Source organism: Equus quagga, chromosome 2 (genome assembly GCF_021613505.1).
Source record: "Equus quagga isolate Etosha38 chromosome 2, UCLA_HA_Equagga_1.0, whole genome shotgun sequence".
NCBI lineage: Eukaryota > Metazoa > Chordata > Mammalia > Perissodactyla > Equidae > Equus > Equus quagga.
Genome location: NC_060268.1, coordinates 24,237,433 through 24,257,730, shown reverse-complemented (window position 1 = coordinate 24,257,730; position 20,298 = coordinate 24,237,433). Strand labels below are relative to the sequence as shown.

The following is a 20,298-nucleotide window of genomic DNA, read 5'->3' as shown; positions in this document are numbered from 1 at the left end:
CCGGCGGTCTAAGGGACAGTGCCCTGGACGGCAGGGCTCGAGTTCCTATATCCAGACCAAACCCTCCAACTACAGGATCCTTTTTCTTAATAAATTTTATTTTGATAATTGTAAAAAGAAAAATCAGGACCCAAACTAAAGACAACTTAAAAAGTTCAAATATATACTCCTTATATAATATTTATAATTTCCAGGCCCTCTCGGGACGGGAGGCCCAAAGGGCAAAGGGGAAGGCAACAATGCCATCACACAATTCAGTCACTCCATCAGAGGAGATGTTGGTAAGAGAGATCAAGGGGGCGTGAAGAAAGGGAGAGAAGAGCAATAGTTTTGCCACCCAAAACTCAGTCCATCTTGAGGTTAACATAGATATAACGGATGAATTTTAGGGAAGAAAAGAAGGAGATGGTGCCCAGCATGAGGAAGAAGACGTAACCGGTGAGTAAGGAGTAGCCGAAAAACTCTACTGTCTGTACCGCCCCTGACATGTTGGAGCGCCGGGCATAGTAGAAAACCGAGTAGAGGAAGATGAAGAGCCCCGTGGAGCCGACACTCAGCACGGATCGCCACCACCAGCGGTAATCCTCTCCAGACAACTGGAAGTAGGTGAGCGCGATGGAGATGCAAGCCCCCACGCTCAGAAGGATGGCGAAGACAAAGAAGAGGATGCCGTACAAAGTGTACTGCTCCCGACCCCATACTGTGGCAAAGATGTAGTACAGCTCCACAGAGATGGCACTGTGAAGAGAAGACACGACACACAGCATTAAAAGGCTGTGCACTGCCAGCACAGCAGCCAAGCCAAAATCCAGCCACGACCCCTCCATGCTACTGGGTCACTGTGGAAAGTGGACCCATTGCATTCCCTGCCCTGGAGCTCCTGGCTTGATGGGGACTCTTTTACCTCATTTCAAGAACATCTCCTTTGATAAGTTGAGAGCAGGGATCATGTCTGTTTTATTTTCCACTGTATTATCTGCCTGACACTAAGAGGTACTCAACAAAACTGAATGAGTAATCAAACGGGCTTTAAACCCCACAAGGTGCCTGTAGACACTAAAGTCAGAAACCAGGCAGATGGTGAAAGGAGCAACGTCTCTGGAGAGCTTTACATGTGAGACACCTTCATATTTGAACTGATTCAAGCTCAGTCCTGCTTGGAGAAAGGAGGAGGCATTGAGTGATCTTAGTGGTATGGCTGAACCAGGGATTATCGCTGGTGTTGGGTTAGGGCATGGGGTGAGTGGGGAAAGGAACAGTTAAGGTCAGGAACCTGCGAGTGATGGCCACGGAATAAAAGGAGGATACCTGAAAGGCAGGAAGCCTCCAACAGTCATGTGGATGAGCGTAGACTTGTACCAGGGCTGGGGTGGGATTTCCCGGGCGATGTTCTTGGTGCGACAAGGTGCATCAAAGGGGCTAGCGTTGTTCTTCCCGAAGATGCCTCCAATGACAGTGAGGGGAAAGCCCACCAGCAGCCAAACCGTCAGAAGCAGCAGGATGGTGGTAGCTGGCAGAGCCTGTGTCGAACCATTGGCCCAATGCACCGAGTTCACCACACTCCACGTCAGGAAGAAAGGCACTGCAGGATGGGCCCCCAATGGGAGAGTCAGCACTACAGGCTACATCCCTGGGGGCACCCAATCAGACTGGACGTATAGGGGAGTGGCATGGGACGTCCTGCTCCTAGACTCTACCCTTTCATGTCTTGTTGTTCCTTCTTCCTTATCTGACCAACAACCCCTCCCCTATCCATCATCATTAAGGATCAAGGCAGCTGTAACATAATGAGCTAACAGTGACATAAACCCACCTGCCTCCAAGGGCCTATCCTGCTGTGGCATCAGTGATTCCTAGCATGAGCCACTCCTTTGGATTAAGGCCCTGTTTTCAGGAAGCCCTGGTTCAAACATAAATGTGATGGAATATAAATCATACACTTAGGACTGGGAACACAAAATGTTCAGAATGGAAACTAATACTGCCTTTGAAAGGGCATACTGACTTCAAAGGCTAGAGTGGGGTAGCCCACCTCTAAAACAAAAAAACTGAAAAATAAAAACAAAGAGAGTATCAAAAAATAAATTCAAATTATTTCAGTGTGATGGTTGAGAAGACAAGCTCAAGAGTCAGACTGCCTGGGTCTGAAACCTGGGGCACTGCTTTTTAGGAGTGTAATCTCAGGCAAGTTACTTAACTCAGTCCAGCCTGAAGTCCAATTTCCTCATCTGTAAAATGGGGACAATATTACCTACTTCATATAGTCGTTGTGAGGATGAAATGAGATGAAGGCGTGTCGAGTGCTTACCACGCTGCCTAGGACATTTTTTTAATTTTTTTTTTTTGAGGAAGAGTAGTCGTGAGCTAACATCTGCCGCCAATCCTCCTCTTTTTGCTGAGGAAGACTGGCCCTGAGCTCACATCTGTGCCATCTTCCTCTACTTTATATGTGGGACGCCTACCACAGCACGGTGTGACAAGTGGTGCCATGTCTGCCCCCGGGATCCAAACTGGCGAACCCCGGGCCGCCGAAGCAGAACATGTGCACTTAACTGCTGCACCACCAGGCCGGCCCCCTAGGACATTTTAAGAGCTTAATAATTTTTAACTGCACACAAGGGATGCTTCTTGACTTTTGAATGGTTTTTCTTATTGTTTCTTTTGCCTATTTTCATTTCCTTAAAGCCTTACTCTGACTCTGTCCCAGGTTCCATGATGTGTTCGAAGTTCCTAAGTCGGCCCACCAGGGAAAGGGCAGTCCTCACCAGAGAAGAGACTGGTGGTGAGAATGATGTTCCACACCCAACGCTCGCCTCCGATCTGCCGGTAGAAGTGGCTGGACACGTAGCCAGAGATGCAGCAAGTCAGGGCGTACAACAAGATGGCTGCTGAGTTAATGGCCCCGTGCCGGTGCACATTGAACATGCCCAGCAGCGCCATGACAATAATACCTGTAGGTGGTAGTGGAAAGCCCGTGTTAGGTCTCACCTATCCCTCTTCTGGCAATTTCAGAGGAATCAGCCCCCTTTCTCCCAGACCCAGGGCCTCCAGCAAAACAATATCCCCCAGTTCTGTTGTCCAGAAACCCCACAACAGAATATACACATCCTTGCTAGAGCCACCCCACCCTTAGGACTTCCCCTCACCTTGGACAGAAGTGAAGATCTGCAGATCTTTTCTGAACAAGCTACCTACTTAGTTCTACCCCTTGAGAGAAATCCCTGATTAATTTTTATCACCTCACCAGTGCCAAGGGCCAGGAACTGGGCACCCACACCAAGCACAGCACAGAGCAGACCACGGTATGGAGGGAAGCGGAAGACATCTGTATGGATAATTTTCCAGCCATTGTCACCTTGGTCAAAGTCATCACCAGAACCTCCAGAGGTTGTCTCCTCATCCAAGTTGTACCGAGCCAGGTCGTTCCGAAGCACACGCATGAGAATGACAGCCACAAAACCCACCAGTAAAAACACAAGCACCATGGAATTGATGATGGACAACCAATGAATTTCCAGTGTCCGGGGAAAGAAACCACCATCATCACCACGGCGCCTGTCACTCCGACGTTCCACAGAAGTCTCAGACCAGCGCACACTGTATGTGTGAGTGAGGCCTAAGAATTCATCAGGTCGTAACCCATCTAAACTGTGGGGTTTGACGTCCCGCACTGAGACATTGGCAAATATAATTCGATCTCCATGGAATTCTAGGTGGAAGTCCAGATGGGTCCAGAGTCCTATCTTGTGGCTGTGAGGCAGGAAGCCACTCTCCTCCATGTAGCCCACAAAGCCACGGAGTGGCAAGTCGTCCACCACAAATTCAAAGTAGTACAGTTCCTCGATGGCCTGGCGCAACTGTTCCACCTACAAAGAGCAAGTCAGGAGTCAGACAAGGCCTCCCCAGGCTCAGAGTTAAAGCAGGGTTTCTCGACCTTGGTACTACTGACATTTTGGTCTGGATAAGCCTTTGCTGTGTGGGGCTTTCCTGTGCATTGTAAGATGCACCATCCCTGACTTCTTCCCACTAGATGTCAGTAGAACCCCTAGTATTGACAATCAGAAATATCTCCAGACATCGTCAGACATCCCTTAGGAGATAAAACTGCCCCCTGTTGAGAACCACTGGGTTAGACCCTAATATGCTGGGATTCTCCAACAAGAGCAAGTGTGACTTAACAGGGTTAAGGCCTAGAAAAAGGAGTGAGGCAAGGGGTACGAAGGTCTGGGATAGACTAAGGAAAAGTGCCCTAAGGTAGGATGTGCTCAAGAAAGAAGCATGACAGGAAGACTAGGCAGAGTGTAAAGGAGCCAACTGAGAAAGAGCCATGAGGTAGGTATGGAAGGAAGCTCTCTAGGAGTGATAGATGGGACCTTATTACCAACAGAGAAACCCGGAGTCAGGAGCCCTGGGATCTCACATTATAGCTAATTTTAGTTGTAATTCACCATGTAGTCTTGAAAAACTCACTTCTGAGCAAGTAGGTTTCTCTGTCAACTGAATGCAAATAATACCACCTGCCCTGCCTGCCACATGGGGTTGTAGTTAGAATCAAGTCAGATCACTTCCATAAAGGTGCTTTGAAAACCATAAACATCAGGCACTGCTGTTAGCCCCTGGCAGGGAGGCCTAAGTTCTAGCCAGTGTGGAGAGGCTGACCTGTGCAGAACTGAGCTGCATGTGGCACAGAATTCTCTTCTCCACATTCTCCCGGAAGCGGATCTCATACAAAGACTCAGCCATTCGGTCCCCATCCAGCACTTCACCCAGGCTAAGGCTTTTGTGACGGATCTTCTCAGGGCAGCAGACTGGAAGCTGATAGTAATGGTAAGTCTCCTGAGGGTTATGGTAGGGTCCCACTTTGTTGACATATAGAATGACGGGGTCGCCGGTCTTGTAGTGTGTCACACCTTCTGCCCCTGGCTCATGGCCTGTGCCCAGCAGCAGCATCAGGAGTGGCAACCACTGGCAGCTCCAACTTCGAGGGTGCCCTAGGACTGTCATCCTTAAGGCAGCAGAACCTGTTTGGGTGAGTCCTGCGGTTATGGAAACCAGGGATCAACTCAAGATGCCCCAGGTCAGGTCCTTCGAATTGACGCCCAAAGGCTCCAATTCCTCCCCTTGGCCTCTCCCATCGTCCCTGGTCCCTCGGGAGGCCACCTCCTGACCCCCCCCCCCCCCCCCACACACACCATGTCGCTCTATCCTGCAGACGGGGCTCCTGGGCCCCTCTACTGTCTAGTCTTCTCAACCTGGGGGTCCCCCCTCCCGCAGCCCACCAGCCGAGGACCTCTCCGCGCGCCCCGGCCCGTTTCCATAGCAACGCCACGCGGCCTCGCGCCTCGGGCCCCTTCCCGCCGCAGCCCCGGGGGCCTCACCGCGCGGGGAGGGCTGGCCGAGGCGGCGCCAGCGGCCTCTCCGACCCCGCAGCTGCCCTTGGGCTCCTGCCGGGGTCTCCCCCAGAGCGGCGCGCTAGCGGCGGCCCGGAGAGGACCCGCCTTCCGACCTCCACGGCTGGCTGCCTCTGTGCCTGATAGCAGCGGCTGCGGCCGCCCCGCCAGGGACACGGCCCCGGGCTCGGTGAAGTGCTCCCGGATGAGCTCTCTGCCGCCGGACGCCCGGCGCCGCTCCGGAGACGCCGCGAGGCTCGACCGGCCCGTCCCTCCGCGGGGGTCCTCCCGGCGAGCAGGAGAGCAGCCCGGGACACGTCGGTCTTACCACTTCCGCCCTCGCCCGCGGGGACCTCAGCCGGGCGGACAGCTCCTTTCCTGGAGCTGGTGGCCGCGCCCCCACTGCCGCAGCCGCGGAGGCGCTCCGCCAGCGGTTTCCCGCGATGGGGCTGGGGCCGGGGCCGGGGCTGGGGCCGGGGCCGGGGTCGGGCCGGGCCGCGAGGACGCAGACGCCCCTTCACATTAAGAGTCTCTGCCGGGCTACTCGTCCGTCCCCAGGAAGGTTTGGGGCGGAGACCTGAGAGCGGTGCCCGCCGCTCGCCCCCAGTGACTGTCCAGGAGACGGAGCGGGCGGCCCCCGGGCCCACACCTAGTGGGTGCCCGCAGCAGTGGCCGGCACAACCAGTGGGACTCGCCAGCGACTGCTGAGGCAGAGACCTGAGGGGCGGTTCACGGTCTCCAACCCGGGCGGGGTGAGGCTTTGGGCGTCGCTATTTCAGGACAGCGAGGGGACAGCCCGTGCAAAGGTCCTAGAGTCTGGATCTCACCTCACCGCTTCTCTCCCACCCGTCATGAATTGCCTCCCGCCAAAAAACAAACACATACATAAAAATAGCTTCCCAAGGCCGTACCGGAGGTCTCCTCCCTGGCCGTGTAATGACCGTCCCTTATCCTACGATGGGCAAGCCTGAGCCTGGTCGGGTGTAGAGGCACGCAAAGAGAGAGAGCGTCTGCCCTTTTCCCCTGTGAGATGGACGGCCTGACAGGGTTATTGTTACTTGGAGGTAAAGAAGCTTGCCCTACTTTCATCTCTTTCAATGTTTTTGTTCTTAATTATCTGTGTGTATGTGTTTGGACTCCTCTTAATTGTGTAATGCAGGTTATTCTGGAAAAGTTTATCCTTGTCCATCTCAGCTATTTTAAGGGGATCTGCCACTGGGGGAGGACGCCTGGAGATGACACCCAGGGGCAGTGATTTCCCTTTGGCCACCTGGGAGTGACCCGTAAGGAAGCTGACTTAAGGTTCCCTCTCCCCGAGGGAAAGTAGTATAGTGGAAAACCACAATTAGCTGCTGACCTGAAAAGTCCTTCATTTACACACTTCTGCCCTCTGACCCAGCCCTCCTCCCTGCAGGAGGAGGTGAGGTTCCAGGAAGTAGGAGGTTGAGTTTTCTAGACAATTGGTAGATTTTGTAATTAGAAAAGTAACTCAGAGTAGCTTTGGAATAGTCTTTAAGTGACAACCACTTGGTCTCTAAAGTCAGAAACCCCAGACCTCTTTCTCAATACCTCCCCTCTCAGATCAATGCCACCAAGCCACCTCTGCATATGTCCTATCACTTCCAAATACTTTCCCTCCACGGCTGCCTTGGTTCAGGCCCCATCCTCTGACTTAAATTACCATGACAGCCACCTTGCTAGTCTCGTCACCTCCCCTCTTGAATCCATTTTCCACATTACTGCTGCAAGGATTTTGTTTTTTAAATCTTAAAGGTGTCCGATTTGCTGCGACAGTGGTTCTCAAATCTTGGTATGCATCAGATTCAGCTAGAAGCTTATTAAAAATATAGATACCTGGGTCTCACCGAATCAGGATCTTGGGGGAGGTGGTAACTGGGCATCAGTATTTTTAACAAGCTCTGATTTTGATGCACACCAAATTGTGGCCATAAGCACATAAGATAAAGTCCAAAAAGCTGGCAGTTGAGGCCTCTCAGACCTGGAGCTTAATTACTTCTCCAGGTACATTCCCCTTCTGAAACCCTAACCTGTATTTACATTGAAATCTCAGATGTCATGTTCTCTCAAGCTCATAAGCCTCGTTTAGTTCCTTCTACCAGACTGCCCAATCTACCATTCCCTGCGTACCTGCCTGGAGACTTCTCTGAGCCGTGCAAAGGCCACCTTCCCTATAAAGCCTTCCCTTGATCTCCTTCCAGTCTTTGTTTATAGCACTTTGTCTCACTGTACTGTTATTTTACTTCTTATGGGTCTGTCTCCCTTGCTAATTGCGAACTCCGCACAGGAAGTCTATAATTTATCCATCTTGGTATCCTCAGGACCTAGCAGTGTTTTTGTATATAGGAGGCAGCTTAATGCACATTCCTTGAATGAACTGGTTTACCCCCTGTACATGATGAGAACAGAGCTGTCACCAAGGTACCTATCCAAGGGGCCAGCTACCTATCCAGGAGAACGGAAGATGGGTGGGGTTGAGTGGGCCTCCTTACCACAGTGTGCCCTGGACTACCTCTCATCTTGATAGACTGAGGGTATAGATCTGGATTCCAACAGGACTTTGGAACCATCCGGCCAGCAGGGTCAGGCTGCCAATAAATGGGAATTTTCCTGTAGCCTATGGCATAATCTGTTGTTGGCATTTTTGTTTTGGAGGATGGAAGATAAAAGAAATCTGATTCTTCCCTTGTTCTTTCCTCTGCAAGCCCCCTTACCCTCCCCCCCCCACACACAATCTTAAATCTAGACCTCTATGACCACAACCTTTTGTCCTCCGTCATTCCCACCAACCTTGTTCTTCCATTTCACTGAGAACTGTGACCCCTTTGGTCTTTTTCTAGTTTGTCTTCCTAACCCGTGCAGCTTAGATTACGCATTCCATCATTTCAGCCACGTTCTTGCCTGTCTTCTTCATGTCTCTCTCCCATGGTTTCATTGCAGCTGCCAAGTGAAACCTCAGTGATGGATCAACTCATCTGTCAACATTCAAGCACCTATACCCAGGATGCTAAAGGAAGCTTAACACTCTGATGTGTTAAGATCATGTGTCTATAAATTGTGTTCTTCAACCTCAGTTATGCCTCCATGCTGCCCAGTGATCCTGCTCATTTTCCAAATCGGCTCGCTTCCATTCTCCACAACCCATTCTTCTCAGACCTCTAACTTATCTCCCTCTTGTCAGTTGACCTCCCGTAGAGCCTAGTGGGAGATGTAAGCAAAAAAGCAATAACAGACACTGCGTTAGGTACTGTGACAGAGAAAGTATTGGGGCTGTGGGAGCACCCACGAAGGGGGAACATCTAATTTGGGCTTGAGCAGTCAGCAAAGCCTTCCTTAACACAGCTCAAGAGCTAAGTCCTGAAGGGAGAGTAGGAATTTGCCAGAACAGAGGGAACGATGAAGGCGAAGCAGTTGTGTTTGGCTGGAGCATTGTGTGTATCTTAAAAGATAAAATTGGAGAGGCATGCAGAATTAAATAGTAAAGCTATATAAAAGAATTTGGAGTTGATCCTGCTTTAAATGGGAAGAAAATCAGATTCATGCCTTGGACTTCAGGGTGATCAGACTAGAGGAGAGCAGAAAGCTTGGCTAGAGCAATCAGTTAAGAAATGATGGAGGCTTGGACTAAGGTAGTGGCAGTGGGCTTGGAGAACTTTGAATGTATTATTAAAGAGACAATTAGAAGGTAGAAGAGATAGGATTTGGTGGCAGATTGGAATGTAGGGGCTAAGGCAGAGGGAAGGGTCTAAACTGAGGACAACTAGTATACAACTCACAGAAAGAGGAAGTCTGGGGGAAGAAAATAAGGAATTCAATTTTGGACATGGTGAGTTTAAGGTGCCTGGGGAAGACGTCCATGTGATGTTCAGTGAGCAACTGGATGCTCGATCTGGAACTCTGGAGATAGCTGTGACAAAGATGAGATTAGGAGCAGTCAGCATTAATGCAGTAATTGAAATCTTTGGAGTAGATGAGATCCTTAAGGGAAGATGTAAAGGTCTGAGGAAATAAGCCCTGTGATAGAACCCTTGGAATATGATTAAGGGATGGATGGAGGAAGATGAGGCTCCACTGGAGTCAGGAGTGGCTAGAAGGATGAGAGGAAAACTACAGGGTTCAAGGTCATGGAAGGCAAATAAGAATGCATTTCAGGGGCCAGCCCAGTGGCTTGGCAGTTAAGTTCATGTGCCCTGCTTCAGCAGTTCAGACCCTGGGCACAGACCTACACACCACTCATCAAGCCCTGTGTGGTGGCATCCCATGTAAAAGAACTAGAAGAACTTACAACTAGGATTACAAATACATACAGGGGCTTTGGAGAGAATAAAAAAGAGGAAGATTTGCAACAGATGTTAGTTCAGGGCCAATCTTCCTCAAAAAAAAAAAAATGCATTTCAAGGTTAAGATTTGGAGTCTACTTCTCCACCCCTTCAATCTAAGTGATCCTTGAAACCTTGTAACTGTCTTTACTCATATAAAGGTATGGAAGTGATGCTTTGTGATTTTGGAGCCTAGGCCTCAATTAGTCATGCAGTTTCTTTTTTCTTACAAAATGTAGTGCTGTTCTTTAAGGAAGTCGGGCTAGTAGGTTGGATAATGAGACCATAGGCAGCAGAAAGAAACCATCCTAGCTGAGAAGAGACCACCAGAGGAACCACCCAACTGAGCCCAGCTCAATTTGCAAAAAAAAAAAAATGGTTTTAAGCCAAAAAAAAAAATGGATTTTAGAGCTGGATTCCTTAGAACATGCTTCTACAACACCTTGCAGTTCTCTGTGATATTCTCACACTCACGTGTTTCTTATGCTGGTCTATAAACTCTAGGAGTATAGGGTCTCTATTGGCCTTACTGGTTATTTTATCCCAGTACTCAGCATGCTGCCAGGCACACAATAGGTGCTCAATAAACATGAATGGTTGAAGGGGTCAGATCTGTGGAGGGAGTCTCACCAGATTCGGAAGGTGCCTCCAGGACTGAATATGTTCCAAACTGCACTTCATTTTCCAGCTTTGTGGCCAGTGGTGGATAGAAGGTGAATTGTGATGTGTTTGGAATGTGGGACCTTGGGGAGTTCCGTAACCAAGAGGCAAAAGTAACAACAGCCAGTCAAGACAAAAAGAACTGCTTCTCCCTTCTTCCTCCTCCAAATTCCTGGTGGAGAGCCAAGTCCAGCATCCCAGACTTGTGTGACTACACAGGCAAGCACTCAGAGACTAACCTCACTGTGGTACCCTAGCCCTTGGTAGATTGAGGTGTTGGCTTTCTGAGCAGGCAGGAGACTTTTAAGTAGCAAAGCTCCCTGCTCGCGGCAAGCCCAACACCATGGGGAAGGGAAACACCTTGGAGGCAGCACCTCCCACCTCAGCCTACCGCTCTGTCATGGAGGAGTATGGTTACGAGGTGGGCAAGATTATTGGCAATGGCTCCTATGGGACGGTGTACGAGGCTTACTACACAAAGCAGAAGGTCATGGTGGCTGTCAAGATTATCTCAAAGAAGAAGGCGTCCGAGGACTATCTTAACAAGTTCCTGCCCCGCGAGATACAGGTTGGAAAGGGGGGCTGGAAGACGGAACTGGTACCAAGCTGCTTAAGGCTTCTCAGAGGGGATATGGTTAGGAGAGGGTGGGACCAGAAACCCCCAAACCAGAACTGAATGTCTCACTAAGCAGCTACGAAAATTACCTGATGTAAATTTAACCTCTTTCCACCTACCCAGTCACCTCCAGCCCCTCAAAAAGTAAAAGTGCAAAGCATAGGGCTTGCCTCCAGGCCACCTGCCCTCGGGTTTGATTCTGTTGAAAAGTTCTAAGGAAGTGGCAGTGGGAGACTAGGAGGGCTGGGAGCACAGGCAGGGTTCTCCCTTCCCAGGTTTGATGGGTCCCTCTCCCGGGGCCAGGTAATGAAGGTCCTGCGGCACAAGTACCTCATCAACTTCTATCAGGCCATCGAGACCACATCCCGGGTATACATCATTCTGGAGCTGGCTCAAGGTGGTGACGTCCTTGAATGGATCCAGCGCTACGGGGCCTGCTCTGAGCCCCTTGCTGGCAAGTGGTTCTCCCAGATGACCCTGGGCATCGCCTACCTGCACAGCAAGGGCATTGTGCACCGGTGAGGGCGCTGCCACCCAGACTGGGGCCTTTGGGCTCTAGAGGGGGTTTCATGCACATCTCCCATTTTCAGTCCTTTCTTCTTCCCTTGTATCTGGGCCCATTCATTCACTCTATTTTATTTCATCCATTCATCTGGTCAAGAATGTTTATTAAGTACCCACTGTGAGCAAAGCACTTGATGAAATACGATGGTGAGCTCCCAGTGATCCTCAGCTACCATCCTCTCTCCTCTTTGGCCTCTGCTCACAACTCCATGGCTTTCCTTCCTCTCTGCCTTGTGTCCTCATAATGGTGTCTCTCCCACTTTGCCTTTCCTCATCTCTAGCCTCTGACCCGTGGCCCTTCAGCTCCCGGTCTAACACTAAGCCCTCTCCCCAGCCTGACCCCCAGCCTTTCTGCTGCTGGTAGGGACTTAAAGTTGGAGAACCTATTGCTGGACAAGCGGGAGAATGTGAAGATATCGGACTTTGGCTTCGCCAAGACGGTGCCTTCTAGCCAGCCTGTGCGCAGTAGCCCTTCCTACCGCCAAGTGAACTGCGTTACCCACCTCAGCCAGACCTACTGTGGCAGCTTTGCTTATGCCTGCCCGGAGATCCTGCTGGGCTTGCCCTACAACCCTTTCCTGTCTGACACCTGGAGCATGGGGGTCATCCTCTACACTCTAGTGGTTGCCCGTCTGCCCTTTGATGACACCAATCTCAAGAAGCTGCTGAAAGAGACTCAGAAGGAGGTCACTTTTCCATCTAACCACACCATCTCCCAGGAGTGCAAGGTGCTGGCTCCCCCAGAAGGGCTGAGGCCTCAGGGGTGACCCACAGGGAAGGAATACCCAACCTAGGCCTCCCAACCCTAGGGAAGGCCTTGCCCCTGCCCTAGAATAGTGGGAGGGCTTAAAGGGCCAACCAAAGGGCTCTGCACCTTCCATGTCATAAGCAGGTTTCAGCCTCTCTCTCTCTAGGCCAGAAAGGGATTTCGCAGGGGATTCCCCCAAGGAAACTTCTTTCCCCTCCCTTCCAAGGGAATTAAATGCCTGGCTCTTCAGGATAACATCGGGGCCACAGCCCCTCTCACCAGAGTAGCATGATGGGCTATCCTGCTTCTTTCTTAGGTCCAGCTGCTCATTGCCAGTGTGGCACAATGGGGGCAAGCTCAGCCAAGACCTCTCTCTTCCCTGCCCTAGAACCTGGTCCTCCAGATGCTATGCCAAGCCACCAAGCGTGCCACCATCCTGGACATCATCAAGGATCCCTGGGTGCTCAAGTTCCAGCCTGAGCAACCCACCAATGAGATCAGGCTGCTCGAGGCCATGTGCCAGTTCCCCAGCACCACTAATCGCCAGTCCTTGGAAATCAGTACCTGAAAGTGGCTGAGGGAGGGGACTGAGAGAAAAGCAAAGCAGAAGGGTCTGGGGCTAAAAATCTTTTATACCAAAAATAAATCTAATTCTGATTTAGTTTCATCAGCTGAGGTCAAAGACATTCTTTCCTCAGGGGAAACTTGGCAGGGAAGACTGCTGACGGAAAGAGGTGGATTTCTGCCCAGAGCCTGTAACAGACTCCTGTTAAGTCAACGTTGTGATTCAAAATGTAGCTTGTATGTGGCTCATGGGGAGGGGTGCTCAGATGAACACCTGCCCTTGGGAAGCTTCATCATTCTCACTAAGTACATGCTCGTTGTTTTACATCTCTGTGCACTCTAAATGTTCAAGCCGTGGGGTGGAGGCCCTGGCTGCTCTGTGGTCATGGCTCTGCCTCTGTCTATAATCCAAAGGGATGTCACTGTTCCGTTAGAAATGGGTATCAGGATGCGTGAACTATCTTGGTGCCTTCTCCCTCCTCCAAATGTCACCTTAACCACTACTGAGACAATCCCACTGAGTCATGACCCCTCGCATTATTGCCCCTAGACACACAAGTGCCAGTTCAAACCGAGCCTTTTACCTATGGGTTCTGAATAAAGGAAAACTACTTTATCCCTGTATTCTCCCTCTCTGTCCTTGAAAAGGGGCTTTGCAAAAGGACAATGGGTAGTAAATTATGGGCCTGTCTTGGCAGAGGCATGATTGGGACAAAGTGATGAGGGAAGACACAGAGACAGCTCCACACGGTCCTAAGATAAGTAACAGATGGCAGTTTCCTCAACCTCAGCACTAGGCAACTCTGGGACAAACCAACTTGAAAGATCAAACAGTATCTGCCTGGAACACAGTAGGTTAAGATACTGGAAACTCCCATTTATTCTATGTTCCAATGCCCCTTCATTATTCCCATTATTATTCATTGCTTGAAATAAAGCTCCAAGGACCAGGGGAAGAGTTTCAGGTGTAGAGCAGGCAGCAGAAGCACTAGGACTCCATCCACCCAATTTTATTGGGAACAAGGGCACTGTAAGTGCTATCAAAGAGAAAGGAGCCCAGGGGCTCTCCCGTACCAAGATCCTTGTTGAGAGTTGAGCCAGGGATGGGAGGGCAACAGACCCTTTTCTCCGGCAGGGTCATACTACCACCCTCAGCAGGACCTCCCAATAGGGCTATGGTCCTTTAGCTCAGCACTTGGCACTTAAGGAAAAGAGCAACAAAGGCAGCGTCAAGAAGACAAGGCCAGACTCGTCAGGACACCCAGGTAGCCAACTGCTTCAGTGCTTCTGCATCTTCATCTGCCTCGGGAGCTTGGGGACAAGGACACCCAGAGAAAGAAAGAAGTGTTAAGGCTTCAGAAACTTCCAACCATCCCCTGCTAGAACACTCAGAGCCTGCTGAATTCTCTCTCCCCAGCAAAGAACCTAAAGGTGTGGTCCTTCTGCTTGCTGGGCTGCTGCTATTCCCATAGCATCTTTGTGCAAGTTAGAAAAAGATGCCTTTCTCCCAGTGTTTGCAGCCCTAAGCCAGGGTACACAGCTTGCGGAATGGAGCACAGGCCAGATTTCAGTCCCCATTCCCCTTCAGCCAGGTGCCCTTATGCAGTCAACAACCTGTGCAACTGTAGCAGCAGCCCTCTCTGCCTGGTTCCTTTGAGGCAGGATGACTGAGGAATAATCTTCCCCATATCTATCCCACCCTCTCAAGTCCTTGAGACAACAGAACAGCCCTGGGTACCTGGCTCTGCTGGCACATGGGTGGGTACACTGGGTAGTTTGACTGGAGGTTCTTCCTCCTTATCATCCACAGGTAACAACTCCCGGGCTGATTCCTCCTGCTCCAGCTGCTCTAGCTCCTCCAACAGTTCATCCTGGATGGGGGACGACAAGACTATTCAAGATGAAGAAAGGAAACTTCTACTTCTAAAAACATACCACTTCTGGAGTTCCTCCCCAGAACTTGCCGCACAATTCTTTTGGGCATCCCTTCTGCCTGGTCCCATGCTTTTCTCCAATATTCCCTGACCCCTCACTTCCAATCACCTCATCCACATCTTCTCCAAAGCCCAAAGGCCGAGAAATGGCATCTGAGATCTGCTGGGCCACCTCCTGCTGTTCTGTGATGTCAGCCATCAGTTCATCCACCTTGTCAATGTCCCTGAGAACAAGATATATAGCCAAAAAATTAGGCAACAACCCCCCTGACGTTCTCACCTCACAAGAAGGAAGTCCCTCCTGCCCATGGCCTCAGACTGATAAACCTACGGCTACCAGGTAGAAGAGATCCCTGGACAATTGTAAAGAGCAAGACGAGGCTGAGAAATGGCAAGAAGCCACAGTGGGGAGGACAGGTTGCACTTCCTTCTCGGAAGGATCTTTAACAATTAGGAAATCATCTCTCCTCCCTGGAATGCCCCAGCCAGCAGAGAGATCTTCTTGCAGGAAGCAAGGAGGCGGACAGAGGTCTAGCCATTAGAGGTGTCTATACTGTAATCTCACATTCTGAGAGGTTGTAAGATTCAAAGCACAATACCAAGCTACTCTCCCCAGTGCCTGGGCCCCCTCCTTCCCTACCCCGTACCCACATGTCCTGGTAGGCTTTCTTCATGCCTTGGGCAGCAAGCTCCATGGTACGAAGCACTTCGACATTGGTGGTGGCATTCTCAATGGCCTCACGCTGAAACTCCAGGGTGGATAATGTCCCGTCAATTTGTGCCAGCTGCTGTTCCAGTCTTTTCTTCCTCCGCAAAGCCTGCAGGGCGGCTGACCCAGCCCACACGCTGAACATCAGAGCCAGAAGCCCCTGCTGCCCACCTGGCCCTCCTAAAGGCGCCTTTCCCCCTTACCTTTCTTATTCTTGGTGCCATGCTTCTTGGCTGTTTGTAGCTCCTGTTGAATCTTGTGCTCCAGAAACTCCTGTTTCTTGATCAGTATCTTCTCCGTTTCCTTCAGTTTCTGTATTGCCTCTTCAGGGGTGGGCCCCTTCTCCTTCTTCCCTGGAGTCCAATGGAGCAGGCCCACATTGTGTGAAGGAAGAATACTAGCCACTAATCACTGAGTGCACAGTGTGTGCTAGGCACTTGACTGTTATTATTAATCCCAAAATGGCTCTCTACAGCGAACGTGCTATCTTCACTTTATAAATGTGAAGATAGGCACAAAGATGTTACATTTTTTGTCTAAAATCACAACCCGTAAGAGATTGAGCAGGAATTGAAATGTGGCAGTATGACATCCAAAGTCAGTGTTCTTTTGCTATTCCAAACTGCCTTTCAATTCATTTCTAATTTTTTTTTTAATTAATAGACTTTATTTTTTTAGAGCAGTTTTAGGTTGACAGCAACTTGAGTGGAAGGTACAGAGATTTCCCATATACCCCCTGCACCCACACATGCATGGCCTCCCCATTGTCACACCCCTCACCAGAGCTGAGTCCCTTTTTTAATCACCGTTCCTCTCGCTGTCCTAGGAGATGCCCAAGGTCCTGACTCTACAGGATCAAACTGAATGAAATACAGGGGGCCAAAGGAAAAAAAGTCTGATCTTGATTTTCCCCTTCATCTTCTGCACATCTAATAGAGTTATTTAAAAAAAAAATCTGATGGCCCTTGCCTGCTTAAAATCTTTCCATACTCTCCACTGCCTACAAGATACAATCGAAAACTTTTTAAACAAGACATACAAGGTGCTTCATGATCTGGCTCTCATTCACCTCTCCATCCACACTGCCTTCTCTTTCCTCTTCCCCTTCAGCACGCGCACACACACACACACACACTCACTCACAGGGCAGCCAGAACTTCTTTTCCCTGAATATATCATACTCTTTCCAGCCTCTCTTTTGCATAGTTAGTTCTTCCTGGAGAATGTCAATTCCCCACCTGGCACATTTCTAGCCTCCTGGATCACTGCCCCCAGACTCCTGCTTCCTCTGTGCTCCCCTGGTTTTTAGGAACATCTCCACAGTGGGGTTGCCACACTACACTGTAAATGCCGATTTTTGCTTGTCTTTGCCCACCAGTTAAGAGCTTCAAGAAGGCAATCTTTCCTCGTCCTCTCAGATTCCCTCTTGCCCAGAATAAAGCAAGCACCAGGGGTTTGGAAAGAACTGCATGACAACAGGCAGAAACTCATCCCCCAAGCCTACACAGTGGGAGCCGGCACAGTCGCCACGCTCTTCACTCGCGTCCCCTCCCGGGCCTCGAGCTCTGCCCTCCGGGGGTGGGGGAAGGACGGCACACGGAGCGGGACTCGCTGACAAGGCGGGGCCTCCTGGCACCGGAGAAGGCCTTGCCGGGCCATCGGCCGGGGTTTTCGGGACAGCCTGTCTCCTGGGTCTCTTCCCCTCCGGTCTCCCCGACCCCTGCGGCCAGCACCTCCCGGTCGACCAGTCTCGCCCGGCTCACCCCTCCCGAAGAGTCGGCCGAGCCCACTCATCGCGAGCCCAGCCTCTCCCGCCTGCGCCCCGCGGCGGCCCGCACACTTCCGCCTTGCTCTCGGGGGAGGGTCCTGTCTCATCACGCGGAGACTGGCCTCGGCCAATCCCTCGTTGGGGCACCGCGACGACATCATCAAGAGGCGCAGACGAGCCCATTTCTATCACGTGACCCAAGCCTCCAGCCCCACTTCCACGCGCTTCTCTTAAAGTGGACGCTTCATTTTCCACTATATAAAAATATATATTTTTTTTATATTAAACAAAGTACTTGTTTCCTGGAGGGAAATGTGCAGGGTCACGCACCCCACTACTTGGGGCCAGTGGAAGAGTTCTTCATGCTCTTGACAGAGCTCCGGAGAGGGGTGGGGATGGGGTGAGCACAAGGGAATCATAGTCTTGGGCTTGCCACAAGTTTATAAGGCAGAACCTGACGCAGTCTAAGACCTCACACTCCAGTCTTGCCACCTCCGGGCAGCCGACCCCGGTTCACACGCTAGAAAAGTAGAAACAACCCACACTGTGGGTAAGTTCTCTTCTGTCACATGCAAATACACTTTAATAATTTACAAATACACCTGAAAATGTCTTCCTTTCTGATTTCCTTTCAGTTTTATGCCTCCAATGAGGCTCATCCACGGGGCTGGATCTCAGGGTCCAGCTTGGGCCTTTGTAAATGTCTCTAAGCCTTGAGTTAGGGTGTGAAGACTCATGCCATTCCGCACATGAATGCAGGTAACACCTGAAAAGAAAAGAAACGACGTTTCATCAGGCCTTCAGGGCTCCCTACAATTACTCTCATCTTTTGTGGGTGTCACCCGTCATGCAAACTATCCATCCTGTACATATCTACCTAACCCCTCCTAGGAACCCCATCTCCTCATTGCCCAAATGGCTGTTTTCACCACTCAGTACCCAGTTTGCCGACATCTACAATATTCCGCTTCTCATCATCAAAGAAGATCATCTGGGAGAAAAGAACTCCAGTCTTCTGCTGCAACCTGTGCAAGACAGGGCAGGGGGTGAGGGCAGGGGGTAACCACGTTGGCTTCTTCGCTCCTCCAGCTCTCTGGTCTTGTCTCTCCCTGCTCCTCCCCACGTACCTCTTAAAGTGTGTGACCTTGCTGCCTGGATAGATTTCGCGATGAACAAAGTATCTGACAAGGTCAAAGAGCTCCAGTAGCTGGTTGGCACCTTCAGTCTCACTTGTCCTGCACAAAGGTGTAGAAGATGAGATCAGGAGTGTGGAGGGCCAGGGCTGCAAGTTAACTTACGTATAACCAGGGGGGAATAACTTGCTGTATTCCAGCATGGCCAGGCATCCTCGGCCCTTATTCAATTCCATATCCTTCTTGTCTGACATGCGTGGCTCTAGCCAATGTTTAATAAAAGGCACAGGAGAGGGTACAATTAGAAAAATATCGAAGTATTTGCAAACATACATGGCCGAAATTTTTGTAGCCAAGGGGTTACACGGGAAGTCTCCTCATGCACGCATCTCTCAGCATCGCACTGAGTTTTTTTCAGTCGCTCTTCTTACCGGGAAGCGGCCGCGACGGGCACCCCAAGGCCCTGCAATCGTTCCAGGACCTCAGGCACCTCTGGGTACAGTCGGACGGTCTGGCCCCGCCTGTCTCGTACAGCTCCATCACTGGAGAGGGCGAGAGAGCGCTCAGCGCCGGCAGGCCCGCCGGGCCCGCCCCCCAGCCCTGCCTCACCTGCCCTTGTGGAACGGGGGGTCTACGTGCGTGTCCACCCAGAAAGGCCAGAGCGTGTAATCTGCGAGAGGAAGGGGGGTTCAGCCTTGGAGGGCGCAGGGCCTCGAGCGCTGCAACTGGGGTTTGGGAAGAGCGCGCCCTACGAAACTCTCCCCAGTCGGGCCCTCACCCAGATCGAAGACCGCCAGCTTCGGGAGCTGCGCCATCACCAGCGCCGCAAGCCGACTGCTCGGAGGCGGGGTTTCCCCGCGGCCACAGAGTCCTCGCAGCCCTCCCACGGCTACGAGGCCGCCCCGCCGGCCTGAGACACGCGGCTAGAGCGCCGCCACGCCGCGCCGGGGCTGTCAGTCTGAAGACTGCGCAAGAGCGCCTTCTGATGGTGGAGGAGGGAACAGCCTGCAGCAAATGCCTGCGCCACCGCGCGCAGGACCAGAGGTCTTTGTCTCTTCAAGAGATCTTCTTCCCTTACGTTCCCACTACACCCAGCCTCGCCATTCTACTAAACTAGAGAAGCCAGGGAAGGGAAGCCTTTTTTTCTGGGACCCATCTCATTTTATCTTGCCGAGACCTAAGTGATGTATCGTAGCTTGTGTCATTCCTCACTCCACCCTTCTCCGTGTCAGCCTCTCTTCGTACTGTAGAACCCAGAGCCCCAGCAATACCAGCCATAAAGAACGGAGCGTCTGCAGAGCCAGCCCTGATGGCCTAGTGGTTAAAGTTCAGTGTGCTCAGCTTCCAAGGCCCAGGTTCAGCTCTGGTCGCAGAACCACACCACTCGTCTATCAGTAACCACACTGTGGTGGCAGCTCACACACAAGAACTAGGACAACTAGAATATACAACTATGTACCGGGGCTTTGGAGAGGAAAAAAAGAGGGAGATTGGCAACAGATGCTAGCCCAGGGTGAATCTTTCCTATCAAAATCAGGACTGTCTGCAAAACCCTTGAGGCCTCTCTCAAACCAGGCCCAAACGTCCAGTAGGCCACAGTGGGAAAGAACTCACTCTCCTGGTTCTACCACCCATGCCAGTAGTATGCTGGTAGATACGTAACCACCATTCTGTGGGAGAGACTGATTTATATTGTCTGCCAATTTCTGTAAATATTCCTACCATGGCCAATTTCAAGCCACCAACATGAAGTCACTCAACATGGGGTTGAGAACAGACGCCAATAATTAGCTCTTGTGAGCTGGTAAGTGCTGGCTCCAGCACACCACTGAGAGCAGGCATTCCTAGGGTCTGATAATCCTTCTGAGGGCACAT

The 20,298-nt window shown here is 51.1% G+C and overlaps 4 protein-coding genes across 6 annotated transcripts; 1 reads left to right on the top strand and 3 right to left on the bottom strand.

The window, feature by feature from the left end:
- Window positions 1-77: 77 nt before the first annotated feature.
- On the bottom strand, window positions 78-5,843 carry TM9SF1 (transmembrane 9 superfamily member 1). Of its 3 annotated transcripts, none has more exons than XM_046653349.1 (6): window positions 5,719-5,843; window positions 4,660-5,021; window positions 3,245-3,866; window positions 2,766-2,951; window positions 1,309-1,582; window positions 78-738 (listed from the first exon to the last, which is right to left on the bottom strand). In XM_046653349.1, the coding sequence occupies exons 2-6, from the start codon at window positions 5,002-5,004 to the stop codon at window positions 345-347; spliced, it is 1,821 nt and encodes a 606-aa protein (XP_046509305.1). In that variant the 5' UTR covers window positions 5,005-5,021; window positions 5,719-5,843; the 3' UTR covers window positions 78-344. The 3 variants fall into 3 exon arrangements, with proteins under 3 accessions (XP_046509305.1, XP_046509303.1, XP_046509304.1); XM_046653347.1 differs by lacking the exon at window positions 5,719-5,843 and adding an exon at window positions 5,379-5,704 and having other exon boundaries at window positions 4,660-5,036; XM_046653348.1 differs by lacking the exon at window positions 5,719-5,843 and adding an exon at window positions 5,379-5,704.
- Window positions 5,844-10,693: 4,850 nt separating this feature from the next.
- On the top strand, window positions 10,694-12,883 carry TSSK4 (testis specific serine kinase 4). Its single transcript, XM_046655003.1, has 4 exons — window positions 10,694-10,955; window positions 11,307-11,521; window positions 11,932-12,295; window positions 12,704-12,883. The coding sequence occupies exons 1-4, from the start codon at window positions 10,731-10,733 to the stop codon at window positions 12,881-12,883; spliced, it is 984 nt and encodes a 327-aa protein (XP_046510959.1). The 5' UTR covers window positions 10,694-10,730.
- Window positions 12,884-13,838: 955 nt separating this feature from the next.
- Window positions 13,839-17,464, bottom strand: CHMP4A (charged multivesicular body protein 4A). The gene is made up of 6 exons (XM_046652154.1): window positions 17,286-17,464; window positions 15,726-15,875; window positions 15,465-15,642; window positions 14,923-15,037; window positions 14,618-14,750; window positions 13,839-14,190 (listed from the first exon to the last, which is right to left on the bottom strand). The coding sequence occupies exons 1-6, from the start codon at window positions 17,449-17,451 to the stop codon at window positions 14,132-14,134; spliced, it is 801 nt and encodes a 266-aa protein (XP_046508110.1). The 5' UTR covers window positions 17,452-17,464; the 3' UTR covers window positions 13,839-14,131.
- A 249-nt stretch (window positions 17,465-17,713) lies between these two features.
- On the bottom strand, window positions 17,714-19,360 carry MDP1 (magnesium dependent phosphatase 1). Its single transcript, XM_046652155.1, has 6 exons — window positions 19,202-19,360; window positions 19,033-19,093; window positions 18,855-18,965; window positions 18,418-18,525; window positions 18,230-18,315; window positions 17,714-18,056 (listed from the first exon to the last, which is right to left on the bottom strand). Exons 1-6 carry the CDS (start codon window positions 19,236-19,238, stop codon window positions 17,965-17,967), a joined length of 495 nt encoding a protein of 164 aa, XP_046508111.1. The 5' UTR covers window positions 19,239-19,360; the 3' UTR covers window positions 17,714-17,964.
- Window positions 19,361-20,298: the final 938 nt, after the last annotated feature.